General features: G+C 41.2%; 2 protein-coding genes across 10 annotated transcripts in view; both read right to left on the bottom strand.

Moving 5' to 3' along the window:
- LOC144229143 (serum amyloid A protein) overlaps window positions 1-18,913 on the bottom strand; it is a 218,577-nt gene that overhangs the window by 35,093 nt on the left and 164,571 nt on the right. The gene's annotated exons all lie outside the window — the stretch shown is intronic.
- The window catches only part of HPS5 (HPS5 biogenesis of lysosomal organelles complex 2 subunit 2), a 39,366-nt gene continuing 25,226 nt past the window's right edge, over window positions 4,774-18,913 (bottom strand). For 5 of the 9 annotated variants that reach the window (XM_077761100.1, XM_077761104.1, XM_077761101.1 and 2 more), the window contains exons 14-23: window positions 18,102-18,251; window positions 16,674-16,751; window positions 15,585-16,162; window positions 14,658-14,778; window positions 13,849-14,004; window positions 13,006-13,164; window positions 12,072-12,185; window positions 10,584-10,690; window positions 7,625-7,895; window positions 4,774-5,770 (exon numbers count right to left, since the gene is read on the bottom strand). In XM_077761100.1, coding sequence (XP_077617226.1) covers window positions 5,710-5,770; window positions 7,625-7,895; window positions 10,584-10,690; window positions 12,072-12,185; window positions 13,006-13,164; window positions 13,849-14,004; window positions 14,658-14,778; window positions 15,585-16,162; window positions 16,674-16,751; window positions 18,102-18,251 — 1,795 coding nt within the window. In that variant the 3' untranslated portion in view covers window positions 4,774-5,709. Of the gene's footprint in view, window positions 5,771-7,624; window positions 7,896-10,029; window positions 10,084-10,266; window positions 10,406-10,583; window positions 10,691-12,071; window positions 12,186-13,005; window positions 13,165-13,848; window positions 14,005-14,657; window positions 14,779-15,584; window positions 16,163-16,673; window positions 16,752-18,101; window positions 18,252-18,913 lie in introns of those variants that run through there. The other 4 variants (XM_077761105.1, XM_077761107.1, XR_013334361.1 and 1 more) reach the window with 3 other exon arrangements.

The following is an 18,913-nucleotide window of genomic DNA, read 5'->3' as shown; positions in this document are numbered from 1 at the left end:
CATGGAGCCGGGTTAAAATATTCTCTCTCTCTCTGAGCATGGAGGCTGCTCAAGATATTTTCTCTCTCTGTCTCTGTCTCCCCCTCTCTCGCTTGTACTCTCTAATAAAAGTTGAAAAAAGGAAAGGAAAAAGAAGAGCACAGGCATCTCCAATATATGGACAGTAAATTCACTCAGGAATGAAGGGATTGATTGGATCTTAGGCTGAGGATAAAAGAGAAAAGAGGGAAAGATACTGGTTAGCCAAGACAGGGAGACAGGCAGGGGCAACCAGGAAGGACAGAGAAACATAAGCTACCATGGACTTGTGGAATGAATCAGGCATGAGCCTAGAGATGCCACAAGCCAGGGGCCACCCCAGGGGGATGTGATCTGGAGCACAGTGCTCTTTGAGGGACTGAGTGCTACCGGGCTTGGTAGGGATATGGGGACATCCTTAGCAACAGGGTTGTACCTGCTACACACCACATGGTATTTGCTTAAGATGATTTGTTTTTGTTATCTCACAACAAAAGTAGTTTGTCAGAGGTTGGAGTAAAATTAGGGTGATATGATGACCATTATGGTTAAGGGATCCACGGAATATATGAGCCACAAGGTCCCCAGAGGAGACAGGTTTGAAGGACAAGGAGAAGCAAGTTTTGTTGGCTAGGGCTTGTCTCCAAGCATCAAAACCAAATTCTGGTAAGCCCGGGCCGCACCACCTCATTTTCTCCTCTAACTTCCAACTTCAACTCCAGTCCCCAAGACCATAAAGGCCATTCCAATGGAACCCACCAGCACTAGAGGGGGACCAGAGAGTCTTAGCTTGTGTTTGACACATTTGGAGGCAAGTTTCCAGGCATACTTCACAGAAGCCTCTTTCTCTGAAATTATTTAAGCCTAAATAAACTGAGAACGGAACAAGTTGTGAGACTGGCTCTATTTCAATTCCTCTAATTAGGGTGAGGTTAACTTGCTGTAACAAAAACACAGAAGCTTAAGGAATACAAAAATTCACGTTTCCCTTAATGTGGCAAGGAATCCAGCTACCAGGGGCCTTGGATCCATACTGTCCTTCAGATTCCTTCCAAGTTGCTACCTGACTTCAGACTGAGCCTTGCTACTCAAAGGGTGAAGCCAGAAAGTACCACCTGGGATTCTGTTGGAAATGCAAAACCTCAGGCTCCACCTCAGACCTACTGGGGCAGCCAGAGCCAGCTACTCAATGCGTGGGTCGCAATGCATTATTATTAAAAATTCTAAGATGATGAAAGCAGGGCACTCAAGCAAGCCCAGGCCCCTGCTAAGTATGGGGCTCTGCAGAACTACACAGGCCTCATGCAATGAAGACAGGTAGTTTACTAGGAAAAACTACACAGTCAGGGGATCAAAACCACTGACACTATGTCACTAACCCCAGGCTCTGCCTATTGATAATGGTGCCACACCACTAGCAGGAAACGTTAACTTGAATATTCACAGTGATTCAGAATAATGTATTACTTGAGCAAGACGGGAAAACATTCTCTGTATTTAGGACACAGTGGTGCCAGGTGCTTCTCTGAACCCTCTGGAAAGAATTATCAAGTGGAAATTTTTCCAGACTCCTTCTGTGGTTTGTATTTGGTCCATTGGACCAGGGCTGACTGGAAACTCCAGACTCCTCATCACCACACGGCAGCACAGCACTGTGCTATAATTCTGTAGTGTTATTCGGAAAGTTTAGTGGTATGCAGGTTTCTTCTAACTGAAAGGGTAGGAAAAGCTCTGAACCCACTCTAAAGTTACTGTTTCCTTGTTCTGCAGCAAAAATGGTTAAGATGGTAAGGTTTAAATTAGCTGCATTTTATCACATTTTAAAACCACCAAACTTGGGGCGCCTGGGTGGCTCAGTCCGTTAAGTGTCCAACTTCAGCCCAGGTCATGATCTCACGGTTAGTGGGTTCGAGCCCCATGTCGGGCTCTGTGCTGACAGCTAGCTCAGAGCCTGGAGCCTGTTTCAGATTCTGTATCTCCATCTCTCTCTGACCCTCCCCTGCTCACACTGTCTCTCTCTCTCTCAAAAATAAATAAAACATTAAAAAAATTAACAACCAAAAAAATAAAACCACCAAACTTGACACATAGAACCTGAAGGCACAGAACCCTCGTGGATTTCAACAGGTGCGGACAGGGGCAAAGCACACATCAAGGTTAAGCAGGGGCACAACCAGAGGTCCAAGTGCAGCGTGTATCCAAGAAACAGAGAACCCAGGATGAGGAACAAACTCTGGAAGTGAGAAACTGAGTTTGGAAAGAAGTCACGGAGGGCCTTCAATGACAAGCTCAAGGATTTGGGTTTATTTTAAAAGCAGAGGGGAGCCACTGAAAGCTGCTGACTGGGAAGAGGCATGACTAAGGCCGGGTCTCAAGAGGACAAGGATTTTCACAGTGGATCTCCAATTAACTTCCCATGGGATCAAAACAGGGGTTCATTTATAAACCAGGATAACTGTGAGATACTAAGTCTAGGAACGAAATTGGGGTGAGAGGCCAGCTGAGGATTAAACTAGACCTTAGCTGTACAGATTCCAGGTCTAGGCCAAGATCCCTGACACCAGCATCTTGCACATGCTCCTGTGGTGACTCTGATGTACAGCAGGTTTGGCAATCACTTCAGGTGGGTGACACCCAGGTGCTTACACTCTGAGGAGCTGAGGCTGAGTGGTGGCAGTGGGGAAGGCAAGACTTTAGGCGTGAAGAAAGAAAGGTCACAAAGACCGCTGCAAGTGTCCAGACAAGCAAGGAGTAACGAGAATGTGGATGGGCAGCAGCGGAGACTGGAGAAAAAACGACCCCTGGAAACCACCACCACAGTATTGAAAGGGCTCACCTGGTAACCGGAAGTGAGGTTGAGAAGGGGGAGAGGCAAGAACGACTATAAGGCTTTGAGCCTTGGGCAGAACGGGGGCAAATTTAACACCAGAAGGAAATTATTAACTTCAATTTTGGTCTTCCCACTCTCTCGGATTCATACAAACCAGTTTACATGGGTCTGATCACTACCGGGTAAAAGGATATTCCACACCTTTCAAACAACAGCTAGTATTTATTCCCTGTGCACCGGTCACAAGCACTACTGCCCTGCACTTGAGTCTCATCTGTCACTAACAGGTGGCTCTAACCTATGTGCCAGGCACCGTGCTCTGTTCTCCACATTCATGACCTCAGTTAATTCTCACACTATCCTGAGTGCTTACTGTCCCCCTATTATAGATGAGAAAACTTGAACTCAGAGAAACAAAGTAACTCCCCCAAGGTCCCTTACAAAGACACAGAGCAATATTCCAAGCTAGACAATCTGCCTCGGAACCCAAGCTCTCAGCCACTATGCAACTCCCTGGCCCTGTTAAAAGTGATGCAACCATGAATCACTGTCTAGAATCTTTAGGCAAGTGAAAGATACAAGTTGTTTGAAAACACTGCCTAACAGCCAACTAGACTGATGAAATTTAAACATTTAACTGAAGGGGGTTTTTGTTGTTGTTGCTTGGTTTACTTTGGAAAATAAATTCTGATGATGCAATTTTTTTTTTTTTTTACTGCCATAAATTTCTCTGTACCCTTTTGGCAAATGAGGACTGCTGTAATATGCCCTAGAATAATCTGCTAGGAAATGACTGCATCACTGTGCCAGTTCAGGCTGTCTCCTTCTCCTGAGATTTCTTCTGGGCTCTTCTGGACAGTCATAATGTAATGACAAAAGCTGAAAGATAGTGAAGGGAGGGCTCTTGATCTTTACTTTAGTACAGACTCACACTCAACATAATCCAATACAACCCAAATCCGGCTGGTGCTAATGGGAAGGTATGATACTGTGATTTATAGTAAGAGATATATATTTGGTCTTCCTCCCATTTCTGGCACAGAGCTCCTAAAGCCCTTAGAACCTCCCAAGTGATAAGTACCACAGAGGTGTCTTGTACTTTCAGTCTCACCCCCCAAAGCCCACCCCTCATCTCAGGAAGGGAAAGGGACTAGACATTGAATTCAATCGCTAATGACCAATGATTTAGTCAATCGTCCTCCTGCAATGAAGGCATAAAAAACCCACAAAGAACTTGATTCAGAGAGCTTCTAGACTGGGGAACACGTGAAGATTTGGAGAAGGTGGATCTTAGAGAAGACATGGAAGTTCCTTATGCTTTTCCCCATACCTTGCCCTATGCATCTCTTCTATCTGGTGGTTCCTTTTATAAGAAGTTGGCAATCTAGTAAATAAAATGTTTCTCTGGGTTCTGGGAGCTGCTCTAATAAATTAATCAAACCATCAAACCCAAGGAGGGAGTCATAAAGACCTCTGATTTATAGCCAGTTGGTCAGAAGTATAGTTAACAACCTGGATTTTGAATTAGTGCCTAAAGTGGAGGACAGTCTTGCCCTTTACCTGTGGGATCTAATGCTACCTCTGGGTCAATAGTGTCAGAATTGGCTTGCATTGTAGGACACCCAACTGGTGTCAGAAAATTTCTTGGTAAGGGAAAACACCACACACACACGCGCGCGCACACACACACACACACACTCACTCACTCACTCACACACTCCACCCCCACCCTCACTGTAGACCACAGTCGTTAGGTTTTCCATGTTTCCCAAACTCTAAGAAACTCTGTGAAGTCTCCTTTCTCTGACAATGTCTTCAACCCATCTGGTTACATGATATTCGAGTATCATGTGGAAGTGTGACAGCAATTTTTGTCTACAGTTCTTTGGCTGTGTTCTGAATGAAAAACAGAAGTGAAACATTCAACATATCCAACACTTTTTTTTACTCCACATTGAACTTACTCCAATACCTTCCTGCAAACTGCTCACAATAAACCTCATGTCTGTATTCTATTCAAATAAAAACTTAACCAGATTTTACATGTATCATTCACGTAACATGCTATGTAAACATACAGGAGCTTGACGGAGGCATTCTAGTGCATGGCTTCAATGACACAAGTGCTTGTTGCAGTCTTTGTTAGTACTTAGCTTTCCTTTATTATGGCTTTCAAAAAATAATTTTTAAAGGTGCATGACTCCTTTGGACCACTGTTTAGGAAAGATTTGAGATAAAACATTTCTAGTATTAAATTAGTCATTTGTATATAGGCTCAGGTTAGAAAATGTCAAATACTGGAGAAAAATATATTTTAAATTAGCTCAATTTAAATATGGGGCCATTTCATGTAAATATCTAATTTGTATCTTCAGTGTTTCACTTATTTCATGTGTTAATTCTATTATGGCAGGTTTTATTTCAATAATTTCTCAACTATCCCAGATAAGATATATTAAAAAAAAATCCAACTCCTGCCAATGACTATCTGTCTTCCTATAAGCAGGATGAGAAACTTCTGCTCTTATATCAAGAGTCACAATAGGAAAATAATTCCCCCGATTCACTAGCAAGGGGAAAACAATACTGTAGTTCAGCTGTGAACTTTCACATTCTGACCCCAGGGCACTTCGATTCAGTAAACAAGGACTGATTCTTTTCAAAATCGATCCCTGGTTGAGAAACACTGAGGTCACAGAGCCACAAACACAGAAGGTATGGACACTGACAAAAGTATTCCCAGGAAGGTGGCAGGGTTTTGAGGGGGTACCTTTCCTTCCACAACAAATGTGCTCAGGAGGCTCAGGAGCATGATTCAGTTTTTCTCAAAATGTTATGACATTGTGATGAATCTTCTTCCACTAGGCCTGCTGAGACCAGAGAAACCGATCACATTTTTCAAGCATGCTTTGTATCAAGGCTCTGAAATCCCAAAGAAAAAAAACAAGCACATTTAGTTTTCAGTAGTTCTCTTTATAAAAAAAAAAAATTTTTAACTCACGAAGAATTAAAGGATTCAAAAAGTTGACTGTTTCATCAAAAGACGCAATCAACACAGTGAAAAGGCATCCTGATAGGAGAAAATACCTGCAAACCATGCATCTGATAAAGGGTTAATATCCAGAATATATAAAAACCTCATACAATAACAAAAACCATTTAAAAACAGGCAAAAAGACTTGAATAGAAATGTTCCCAGGGGCGCCTGGGTGGCTCAGTTGATTAAGCTTCCCACTTCGGCTCAGGTCATAATCTCATGGTTCATTAGCTCAAGCCCTGTGTCAGGCTCTGTGCTGACAGCTTAGAGCCTGGAGCCTGCTTTGGATTCTGTGTCTCCCTCTCTCTCTCTGCCCCTCCCCTGCTCACACATATACTCTTTCTCTCTCAAAAATAAACATTAAGAAATAAAATTTTTTAAGTGTCTCCAAAGATGATATAAAACAGCCAATGAGCATATGAAAAGATGTTCAACATCACTAATTGTTGAAGGAAATGCAAATAAAAACCAAAATACTTCTCACCTCATGCCCATTAGGATGGCTACTATCAAAAAAACTAACATCACTACTGTGGGTGAGAATATGGAGAAAACAGATCCTTACACACTACTGGTGGGAAAATGGTGTAACCCTATGGAGAACAGTATGGCAGTACCTTAAAAAATTAAAAATAGAATTCCATATGACCTAGCAATTTCACTTCTGGGTATATACCCAGAATTGAAAGCAGGGTCTCAAAGAGACTACTGTAGTCAAAATTATAGAGACAGAAAATAGACTGGTTGTTACCAGAAGCTGCGTGGAGGGGGTCAGAGGAGTTGTTGTTTAATGGGTAAAGTTAAGTTTTGCAAGATGATATGGACATACTTAACACTACTGAACTAAACACTTAAAAATGGTTAAGATGGTAAATTTATTTTATCTGTATTTTACCAAAATTAAAGTGTTGTTTTTTTTTTTATATTTTTATTTATTTCTAGGAGAGAGAGAGAGAGACAGCGTGAGCAGGGGAGGGTCAGAGAGAGAGGGAGATACAGACTCTGAAATAGGCTCCAGGCTCCGAGCTGGCAGTCAGCACAGAGCCCGACGCGGGGCTCAAACCCACGAACTGCGAGATCATGACCTAAGCGAAAGTCGGATGCTTAACCGACTAAGCCACCTAGGCGCCCCCTTTTTTTTTAAAGTTTTTTTTTAATTTTTTACAATTTTTTTATGTATTTTACCAAAATTAAAACAAAAACAAAAAAAATCCCTGAGACAATTTGATATTTGGTACTAACATCTGTCTTAAAGAACTGAACGGGGTGCCTGGGTGGCTTAGTCGGTTAAGCGTCCGACTTTCACTTAGGTCATGATCTCGCGGTTCGTGGGTTCGAGCCCCGCGTCGGGCTCTGTGCTGACTGCCAGCTCGGAGCCTGGAGCCTATTTCAGAGTCTGTATCTCCCTCTCTCTCTGACCCTCCCCTGCTCACGCTGTCTCTCTCTCTCCTGGAAATAAATAAAACATTAAAAAAAAAATTAAAAAAAAAAAAAGAACTGAGCACACAGCAGATTTGAGTAGTCCCATGAATCCAGAATGTCTCGGTCACGAGTATGAAACACAGTATTACTTTAGCCTCTTCCTTTAATCACCTTAATTAGCAGAGGAGTCTCAGTCTCCTCATCTGTGAGGGGTGGAACTGAATGATCTCTACAGCCCCACCCCTTCTGAAAAACTCTGAACTTCCACTTTCCCCAGGCACCTGTGCAGAGGGCATGACACGGGCAGAGGGTATTACCTCTGCCTTTTCTCGGCAATTCTTAGGATATCGCAGGTTCTAGTAAACCTCTGTGACAGCTCAAGGGTCAAACCACATTCCTGTAGCAGTGACCAGGCGCGATCTGGGCCCATGGACTTAGCTAACAGGAGAGCCACATTTTCCACACTGATGGGAGAAGGCCCATCACTGAAGTTCCCATTTGGTGACTTCTGGGGGGCTGGCTTCGTGCTCTTATTCTGTACGAGATGTAGGAGAAGCTTCCATTCCTCCACAGTTTCTGGGATCCAACCTACACAAACACACAGAAACACACAATTTTGGCTCTAATGGCTCTTAACGCTCTGCCTGCCTATAGGAGACAGTCAAAACCATTTGGAAAAATGTTTAACACCAAAACGTAGGAACATAATCTCATCATCCTAACACAAAGTTGTTTTCCTGAACATTTGTTGAATAAATAATTCATGATAAGGAGAGGTCATGATATTAACTTCAAAATTCTTCATTTTGCTCACTTAGGAACTCCTTGAGTACGGTCTAGGCTAGATGTGCACCTGCTGTGCAGTGCGGGACCACCCAGATATGCTGACCCCTACACTCTTGTGGAGCTCAGTCTAGAAAAGGAGGTATAAACACAGAGCTAAATCTATACTTATAAACTGGGCTAAGTGCAATAAACGAAAAGATCAGGGAACCATCAGAGAAAATGGGAGGTTTGGGGGAGGATCTAAGAAGGGCTCTGTGAGGATGGGACAGGTGAGCAGAGAGCTGAAAGACCAGTCAAGTTTAGAGAGGCACATGCCCGTGGCTCACATATGGACAAGACTGAGGTTGCAGGGCGCTGGGAATGGACAGTGAAGGAGCCTGCATTTCTGACAAAGGAAACACAGAAGGCAACTTGACACAGGACATTACTGGAATTTAAGAACTCAAAGAAAAGCCTACTGTGCACAAAGGCCTGGATTTTATTCTGAGTTCCACATAACACGTTTCAAGGAGGGGAGCCACATCATCCAATTTTTGTTTTAAAGAACCCTTCTGGCTGCTGTAGGGAAAATGGATTAAAGGTGGGAGAGAATGGAAACCAGATGACTACTCTGAGGTGACTGTAGCCATCTAGGCAAGTAGCTAGGACCAGGGAGCTATGGCGGAGCAAAAATAAGTAGACAGATATGAGATACACATCTGGCATGCCTTGAAGAGCGATTAGTATGAGTTACAGGGAAAGACAAGTATCAACAAGAGACCCCCATTTAACACACCAAGGGTAAAAACAGCTGCTATCATTTTATTAGCAAAATATGCAGAGTCTTTTTATCTGGGCAGAAAGGATTTTAAGTGGGATTTATTTTGTTTATGCTTTCTTTTTTTTTTTTAATTTTTTTTTAATTTTTATTTATTTCTAGGCGAGAGAGAGAGAGAGAGACAGCGTGAGCAGGGGAGGGTCAGAGAGAGAGGGAGATACAGACTCTGAAATAGGCTCCAGGCTCTGAGCTGGCAGCCAGCACAGAGCCCGACGCGGGGCTCAAACCCACGAACCGCGAGATCATGACCTAAGCGAAAGTCAGATGCTTAACCGACTAAGCCACCCAGTCGCCCCTGTTTATGCTTTCTTAATTTTAGTTTTTATCTATAACAAACATTGCATCATGACTTTAAAAACATAAACCGCGTATATCTTAACTGTTCTGGTTATTTTTCAGAAAGGTAGGTGTGTTTATAGTTCTAGTCCTGCACAACCACCTGTCCCTCTTCTTCATTTCTGAAACAAAGATGGTAATGATCTTTGCAATGGCTGGGACATCTGAAGCTAACACTTGCTCATCAAGTGGCTTCTTTGCTCTAGCTTTCCCTCTCCCACTCCCATAGGGCTGAAAAGGCTGTACATCACACTACTGAATGAAGGACCCTATGTCACGCAGCTGGCATCTTTGCACTGAAAGGAATAAGGCAACACGAGAAAAAAGACCAAGATGGACTCTCAGACCTCAGATATCAGTGTGTCAAAGCCATGGCCTTCTGTCATTTTATCTGTGTTGGATTGATGAAAATTAAAAAATAATTTTTAAGTATCTAAACATCTGTGAAAGCTTAGGGAAAGCTGGCTGCCACTCCATTTTAAGTTTTTTTTTTTTTTAACGTTTTATTTATTTTTGAGAGAGATATAGACAGTGTGAGCAGGAGAGGGGCAGAGAGAGAGAGGGAGACACAGAATCCGAAGCAGGTTCCAGGCTCTGAGCTAGCTGTCAGCTCAGAGCACTGAGCCGAAGTTGGACGATTAACCGACTGAGCCACCCAAGCGCCTCTCATTTTAATGATACTGAACTGGTGGCTGTGCAAAAGGCAACATGGCACAGAAAAAAGAATCTGAGCACAAACTTTAGAGACAAGTCAAACCTGGGTCTGAACACCTGCTCCATCAGTTGTATGGCTTTGGGGAAACAGACTGTCCTTCCACTAGGCCTCAGTCATAACTTCTGCAAAACAGAAGTAACAGGAAATATCCCAATGGTTTGTTATCTCATTTCAACAGCAAATGGGAAAGTACCCAGTGTATACATAGTAGGCACTCATTGATAGAAAAATTGCCTATAGTTTACTCCTAATTATGATTTTGTAATATACTAAGTGGTATTGATAAAAAACAAAACAATGGGTACCTGGGTGGCTCAGTTGGTTAGGCATCCAACTCTTGATTTTGGCTCAGGTCACAGTCTCATGGTTCATGAGATCAAGCCGAGATAGTGCAGAGCCTACTTGGGATTCTCTCTCTTTCTCTGCTCTCCCCTGCTCACGCTTCTCTCTCATTCATAAATAAATAAACAAACAGACAGACAAAACAAACCTCTATAAATCTGACGGCTAGCCAGAATTATATACAGGATCACTGAAATGTTCAACCAAGTTTCCTTATTAAAAAGTCTGCAGTGGCTTCCAAAATACTACAACCAAGAGTAACCAATTGGGATTTACATACCATTATCCCCTTCCATCAGGCTCATATCATTCAGACACACAATGTTGTTGAAGGCCTCTCTTCTTCTCTCCAGCTCCAAACAAAGAGTAAGATATCCAGGCCAGAAACTTTAAAGAAACCAAAGTTGAAGAAAGGAATAAAAACAGTGAATTTATCTGGAGTTGTGCTGTCCAGTAGACACTAGCCTTAAATTTAAATTAAATAAAAATAAAAAGTCAGTTCTTCAGTTGACTAATCCATATTTCAAGTTTTCAATGGCCACAAGTGGCTAATGGACACTGTAATAGGATTATTTCCATTGTCACAGACCATTCTATTAGACAGCCTCAATCTAGAATGTATAAGAAACAAGAATAAACGCTAGAGATAAATACCGATATTTGAGGCCAAGCACCAGTTATGAGATGTGTAGGCTTATGTCTACTTTATAAACTTTCAGATTTCTTCCCCAAATATGCAAACTCTGTAAGTTCTCCTTGACTTGTCCCCCTCTTTTATTTGCTATACCCATTGCTTTTAAGTCCCACTGTATTTTCCTTCAGAATGACCCTTGGATGTGCTCCTTCTGCTGCTATACTAATCACCAATTCAGTCATACCTGAATTACTGCAACAGTTTCCTAGCTGGCCCGCCTATCTCCAATCCTTCTGTGTATGACACCAGAAAGGATTTTCAGAAAGCAAGATTTTTATCATGTCATTGTTGTGCCAAAAAACCTAAACAATCTCTACTGAAAACTAAATCCTTCTGATGAGCTTTTAAGGTCCTACATGATCTCAACACCCACCACACCTGGCTAGTTTCATCCCTTATTATCTATAAACAAATATGTATCAAGTACCTAGCCCTGTATGAATTAGGAATTATGAAGAAAAAGAAAGACAGAAGTCCCTATCTCCAAAAGATTATAATCCAGGTGGAGCCATAGGATAACAGTGCCAGGCAATAAATAACTTATATGTGGTATGGATAAAAAGCAATGGTCAGTTTCTCATGCCCTTGCTATTGTGTTTCTCTCACCTGACCCACCCTCCCTTTGGGCTCCTTTACCATACAAATCCTGCTCTCAGGGCTTTACCTCCAAAGTAAAGGAGGTAACTTAGGGACTTACCTCCCTAAGTCCTTCACCAACAATTCAATTGAGCACATTCTAATCTCTCTCTTCTCAGAAAACCTGTATCAATTTTAAGTCTTATCACATAGTCTGGTGCTTAATTAAATACTGTCTACATGCCTGAGAACTGGAGCTAGTTACCAAGGACCAAGGGGAGAGAGGAATTAGCAAGGGTCAATGTCTTCTACACAAAAGAAAAATATGTACAAAATTTTAAAGGAAAAAGGTATTTATTTCACTATCACTTAAAATGAAAGTTATTTCTCTGTAGTAAAGAGAATTCCCAAATGATAAAACATATCAATTCAGGTCCTTCACTACAAAGTTATTAATGAAGATTCTAATCTTCAGCTTCTAAAACAATTCTCACTTACCCATGAGACCTACAGATGTCAGTCATTTTCTCTTTGGTTGTAAAATCTGCAGGTAATTTAATGAGATGAAGCACCAGCTGACTGTAACCCCAGGAAAACAAGTGTGAATGGGGCCTGTGAAATGAACAACTCTCAGTGAATTAGAGAAGAAACACAGTTTACAAAATGCTTATTCACCATCTAATACTAAGTATAGAGTTTAATTATATTTGTTATATAATTGACAAATTTTTCTCATTGTCATTAATATGTTTTTATAATATCCATTACATCATTATATCTATTATTACTATGTTTTTTAAACATTTTTACTCGGCTTTTGAAAAATTAAAAAGAGCTATTTTTTCTGTAACAAATATCTGTTCATTTTTCAAAATTAGACATTTTAGGTAATCAAAAGCAAAAGAAAGGAGACTATAATTCATCACTCATAGACAGGGCACCATATGTCCTTCTAGACCTTTGACTACGCAAATAAGATGGCCTCACGGGGGGATTTTAAAAAGCTTCTCCCAGAGGTAAACACAAGAGACACTTCTAATACATTACACAAATTAGTATGTATTTCTTATGAATTATTTTTTTTAGTCCCAAATCAAGTTATGCCTAGAAAGTTCCAGGAAGAAAACATAATTTCCTTCCTCTAATACAGGTTTAATCATCAAGGACTCTTAATGTGGACTCATGAAAGAGCTTAATTATTTGAAATCATGTGCAAAATTGTGCAGGGATGTGCATTTTTCTGAGAGGAATCATCAGATATCTGTAACTCAAAAAATGTTCAGAACCACTAAGAAGTACACTCAGTTTCATTACTATATGACTAGGGTCAGTCTCTTCTATAGCTATTCTTGAAGTAAGCCCAGAATGCTACATGTGAATAAAGCAGTTCCATTCCAGAAGAACATCAGAGCTGGAAGGAGAACTTTTATACCTGGGGTTTCCTTCATCATCCATAGTGCTTGTGCTTGGGGGAGCATCATGGGACAGTGCCAAAAGCAGCCAATCCAACCTTAAAGATTCTGGCTGTAGAAGGGACTCAAGGAAGGATGGCCTAAAAGAAAGTCGGGGAGAAAAATCACCAATCTTCATGCTGAGAAAGGAAACATAAAATGTGGACATGTAAAGAAAATGTTATCAGGGGATCAAAGTAGTAGATGAAATAACTTGAAAACCCTCTGCTATAAAATGTCTAGAAATGCTGGTGAAAGTCTAATAGCCTATTAAATGAAGAGCTGAGCTCAAGATAATAAGGAAAATGCCAAAAGGCCTAAAACAAAAGAGAAATAAAAAGCCAATAGGGCAAACGTAAATTAATGAGAAGAAGAAAGGGTAGGGTGGGGGGAGGTGTTGAAACCAAGAGCCGTGTGGAAATAGGAAATGAAACCTCAGTTTAAAAAAAGAGATGAAGATCTGGGACTAAGAGCCACAAAAAGATGAGACCCCACAAAAAGCTGAGATATTATCAACAAAGAGGTGGCAGAGACAACAAGGAAGTTTATCTGCCTTAGCGGAGGATGTGAAGCAGGGGTTTAATTTTACAATGATCATGACTGAGAATCCCTGAGACAGAGTGAAGAGAGGTGTGCTATGTGCACATTTATGGTGTGTGTTGTGGACTGTGAACAAATGGTACATGACTGCCAAAATCACCCTCTCCATAACAGGTGCCTCAGTTGGGTGGCAGATGGCAGTAAGAACATTACAATGGCTTATACCAAGGGAAACAATGCCCTATCAAATGACAGAAGAGTCTGCAAATATTCTCGCTTCTCACCGTTGATCTTCGGGCCTTGATTTCACCAGACTGTCCAAATAGGCTAAAAACTGAGCAGGATGACGATGACAAAGTTGCATGACATCCGAAGGCAAAATAGATGGGTAAAACCTGATTAAGGACCGAAGAGCAGATTCTCCAAACTTTTCATACAATCTGCATTTAAAAACAAAACCAGTTAGTTTCCAATGTCAGTGAGATGATGTAACTTGGTTACATTATCTAAGCATTTATTAGAAATACAAATGACAATCAGGATGCCCAGCTGGCTCAGTCGTTTAAGCTTCCAACTTTGGATCAGGTCATGATCTCACAGTTCGTGAGTTCCAGCCCTGAGTTGAGCTCTGTGCTGACAGCAAGGAGCCTGGAGCCTGCTTTAAATTGTGTCTCCCTGGGGCGCCCGGGTGGCTCAGTCGGTTAAAAGCATCTGACTTTGGCTCAGGTCACGATCTCACGGTTCGTGGGTTCGAGCCCAGCATCGGGCTTTGTGCTGACAGCTAGCTCAGAGCCTGGAGCCTGCTTCAGATTCTGTGTCTTCCTCTTTCTCTGATCCTCCCCTGCTCACACTGACTGTCTGTCAGAAATAAATAAAGCATTAAAAAAAATAATAAATGTGTCTCCCCCTCTCTCTGCCCTTCCCCAGCTTGCACTCTGTCTTTCAACAAACCTTGAAAAAAAGTTTTTTTAAGAAAAAAAAAATGACAAGAAGCTGCCCACCATACAGCTGAGTAAAACTTGAGAGATTAAGATGAAAAGAAAACCAAAACACCATGCTTTAGTTCATATAAAAGGCACAGAAGACAACTTACCGGGCGGCACAAGCAATCAACAAAGGACTGTCAAAGGGGACTGAGTCATTCACTAACTTTAAGCTTGTTGGTAGGTCTCCTTCTTCCATCTCCATATATGCAGGACTGGAACTTGCCATTTCTGAAAGAGAAAGCACATCCTTTCCCTTTCATCTCATAGCTGTAAATACTCAGTTCATGAACACATTCAGTCAACAATCATTAGTCATGGATCTACTGGATGCACGGCACAATAGTTAAGCACTAGAGGACAGATAAAAAAGGAAAGGATGCAATATCTACTTTTAAGGACCTTCAAATTAAATTGGAACCCTGGATTACCATATGGAAGCGAGTCTCCCCACTGACTTTGGAACCTATCCTGGATATTATATGAACAAGAAATAAACTTCTACTATATCAGAGTTATTGTAATATATTTATCACAGCAGTTTAGCCTACTCAATTATTAAACTCTGTGCCTCCGTCTCTTCACCCATTAAATGGAATAACACCCTCCACTCTGAAAATAATGCTAAGAAATGAAATGAAGCCTCCTTACTGTGTTTAGCATAATATGTGACAGACGGTAAGTACTCAAAAAATGGCATATATTATCTCTCCATTAGTAAGTTACATAAATTATTTTCTTGATTTTATATGACTGCATTTGTATAACATTTCATTTGAATCCCACTTCTCCAACTTTGCTATATGTTTTCTGGGTATGACTGTAAGAGAAATAAAATGAACTTCTTACAATGCAGTTGTAAACTAAACTAATGTTTCAAGAACTATCAAAAAATTAAATTGAGTGGGGAACAGAATGGAGGTTGACCAGAATAGAAGTAATTCTGTACTGAAATCTTTTTTTTTCAATGCAAAAATGCTAAGATTGTTACTGTCCCCTACAATGATTTCTATTTGATAAGGCAATCTGATTATTACCTTTCAATCCTTCAATAAAAGTATCCCAAACACAAGGACTGTTAGCGTAACTAAGCTTGATACTCTCCTTTGCTCTTTTCAAGTCCAGGACAAAAAAGTACTTCTTTATGAACTGACAAGCCAGAACCTCAGGAGAGTACTGCTGCAGAGCGTGGTCCACATGTCCACTTGCGTTTTTGGTCTCAGAATTCAACACATTCAATTCCAAGCACAGCGTTGCTAATTCAGCCAGATCCTTCTGAAGACCGTTGGCTATGCTGCATGGAGAACACACTTGGAAAAGGTCATCCAAGGGCTCCTTCAGACTACTTGCAGATTCACATACTGTTTGATCAACAGTTTCTTCATTGCCTAAAGAGTCACTTTTTTCTTTTTCATTATCTTCATCTAATACTCCCTTTTTTGACTCATCAAACAATAGCACATCCTGGTTTGATGCCACGGATGAGTTACCAGTATCTGAAATGTCTGAAAAGTCCTTCATGGCAAATGTTTTTTCTAACTGTGAAAGCCACTCCTGTAAAACCGTTCTCAGAGACGTGGGTTCAAACAAAACCAGTGGGTCCTGAAGCTTGGTCCTACACAATACAGACAAGTATGAAATTTATGTTCCATGTGTTTTTTTTAAAAACAAATTATTTCACGCTAAGCAAACCTACTGGTTAAACATACTTATCTGGAATAAATGTTACTTTTCAACTCTTTTAACAATTATCTCAGCAAGATAACAATACAGAGAGTAACTCTTACTAATACTAATTGTTGAATTTCAATTACAAATGAGACCCTTGTCCATACAGTCTCGAGACCACTCCTGATGACCTTGAAGTCATTCCCATTCACTATAAAACTCTCTTGTGCAGGGCGCCTGGGAGGCTCAGTCAGTTAAGCATCCGACTTCAGTTCAGGTCATGATCTCACAGTTTGTGGGTTTAGGCCCCATGCCAGGCTTTGTGCTGACAGCTCAGAGCCTGCAGCCTGCTTTGGATTCTGTCTTCCTCTCTCTCTGCCCTTCCCTGCTCATGTTCTTTCTCTTTCTCTCAAAAATAAACATAAAAAAAAAAAAAACTTTCCTTCATAAATACTCACATTGCCTCTGCTGTTGCTACTTTGAGGTCCTGGAACTTGTCCTCTTCTGAAGGTTGACTAATTACTTCTTTTTTCCCCCTAGAGAAGTGTGAAAAGAGTAAGAGGGGATTAGAGCTTCCTTAGACAAATGTTTCTAAGTGCTAAGTGACATGTACTGTACTGAACGTTATATGACACAAACAGATGAGTATAAAAAATGGTCCACAGCTTCAAGACGAATAAGCTCAAGTGAGAATGAAAGGCATGCAAACAACACATTGTGCTCTCAAAGCATGGAAAAAGTAATAATTTTTCTGATAAGGCAATCAAGGGAAGTGTTCCCAAGAAGATAGTATGCGTATTAGGAAAAAAGGGGATGGGCACCTGGGTGGTTAAGTGGGTTAAGTATCCTACTCTGGATTTCAGCTAAGGTCATGGTCTAATGGTTCATGAGTTGAAGCCCCAAGTCAGGCTCTGTACTGCACAGGCTCTGCTTGGGATTCTCTCTTTCCCTCTCTTTGCCCCGCCTCTACTCCTGCACACGTGCACGTGCGCACTCTCTCTCTCTAAATAAATAAATAAATAAACTTAAAAATAAAAAGAATGGGGGGAAAATAGCACAGGTTAAAGAACCAGTATGAAGAAAGGCAGTGAAGTGTACCCACCCAGTGCTCTCACGGGACTAGAATAGAAAGCACTCAGAATCATGCAGCTGAGAATGAGGCTGGAAAGGTAGGCTAAGGTCAGAGTGAGGATTGCCTTACATACCCCAACAACACTTGTACTTTTCTCCCTATAAATATAAGTATTCACGAAATTATTCTTTATCATCTGACTGTCCACCTACAATTGGGCCTGTGGATCTCTCAATTCCTGAGGGAGTACTAGGCTTGTGTGTTTCTAATGCTCAGATCCTATGAACTGTGAGTTAAGGCAGAGACCAGATGGACAAAACATTTCACACTGCGCCAGACCAAGGGCTCTGTAACAACTCCGCTCCATAAGGACTATGCCACCAGCATATCATGCTGACATGACAAGACATCAATGCCAATACTCTCATCTTACAGGCCAGAGAGCATTAGTGATTTACCCAAAGCAACATGCTAGTCAGAAGCACAGCAAGGACAAGGTCAAGTTCTTTGATAATCCTACTCTTAATCTAATAGCCTTCTCTGACATCCCAGAAGTTTGAAGAGATTTGGAGGAGAGGGAGGCTGCGCAGAGGACAGATGAAAGAGGTGCTAAATTAAAACTCTTTCTCAACAGACTTGCTATGGGTAGGTTTCCAACACTTACTTTATGGTGTTCACATTTTTTATAAGCTACACAATCTACAATGAACAGGGTCATATGGATGCCTTCTCTAATTGTACGTAGTCTATGGCTTTCTTCAAAATGACAGCTGAGTCTTCTAGAATTTACCCAGATTTATATGCAAGAGCTTACTCAGTGTCTTCTTCCTTTGGCCAGGTGACTGGACTCACATCCTCTTCACATAACTGCTCATCGCCCCTGGGTTCTGGTCTTATTTTCAGGTCAGGGCCTGTATGAAGGGTGCCAATCTTCTCAGTAGTTTTACGTACAAAGCTAGAAACACTGGAAGTCAAATACCAAAAGACTAATATGAAAAAAGTCTCATTACTCCCAAGAACAAAAACCTCAGTGCCTGAGTTCTCTATGTTCCTGTTAGTCCTAGAAAAGCAACTTAGACTTCATAAAAAGAAGGACTGTATTTATAGCAACTTCCCCAATCAACTACATAGTTCATATAAGGTCCACATAAAATACACAATACAATAAAAATTCACTTCAATTACTAAATTGCCTTGATTCAGTGCTAAAAAAGTCTTTAGGGGCGCCTGGGTGGCTCAGTCGGTTGAGCATCCGACTTCGGCTCAGGTCATAATCTCATGGTTAGTGAGTTCGAGCCCTGCATTAGACTCTGTGCTGACAGCCAGCTTAGAGCCTGGAGCCTGTTTCGGATTCTGTCTCTCTCTCACTCTCTCTCGCTCTCTCTGACCCTCCCCTGCTCATGCTGTCTCTCTCTCTCTCTCTCAGAAATAAATAAAACATTAAAAAGAAAGAAAGAAAAAAATCTTTAACTCCAGCTACGTCTGCAATGTTTCTATAACTTAGGAAAAGGAGGCCATGTAACCACCTGCCCATACTGGCCAGCAAGTTAATAAGAGTTTTTTCACAAAACTCAGTAGCTAACTAGTCAAAATATATCCTCCTTTACAAGCAAAACTGTATCTGCT

The sequence above is a fragment of the Crocuta crocuta genome, unplaced genomic scaffold (assembly GCF_008692635.1).
Source record: "Crocuta crocuta isolate KB4526 unplaced genomic scaffold, BGI_CrCroc_1.0 scaffold233, whole genome shotgun sequence".
In the NCBI taxonomy this organism is placed as follows: Eukaryota; Metazoa; Chordata; class Mammalia; order Carnivora; family Hyaenidae; genus Crocuta; species Crocuta crocuta.
Note: the sequence above shows the minus strand (reverse complement) of the source record. Positions and strands in the feature narration are given on the sequence as shown.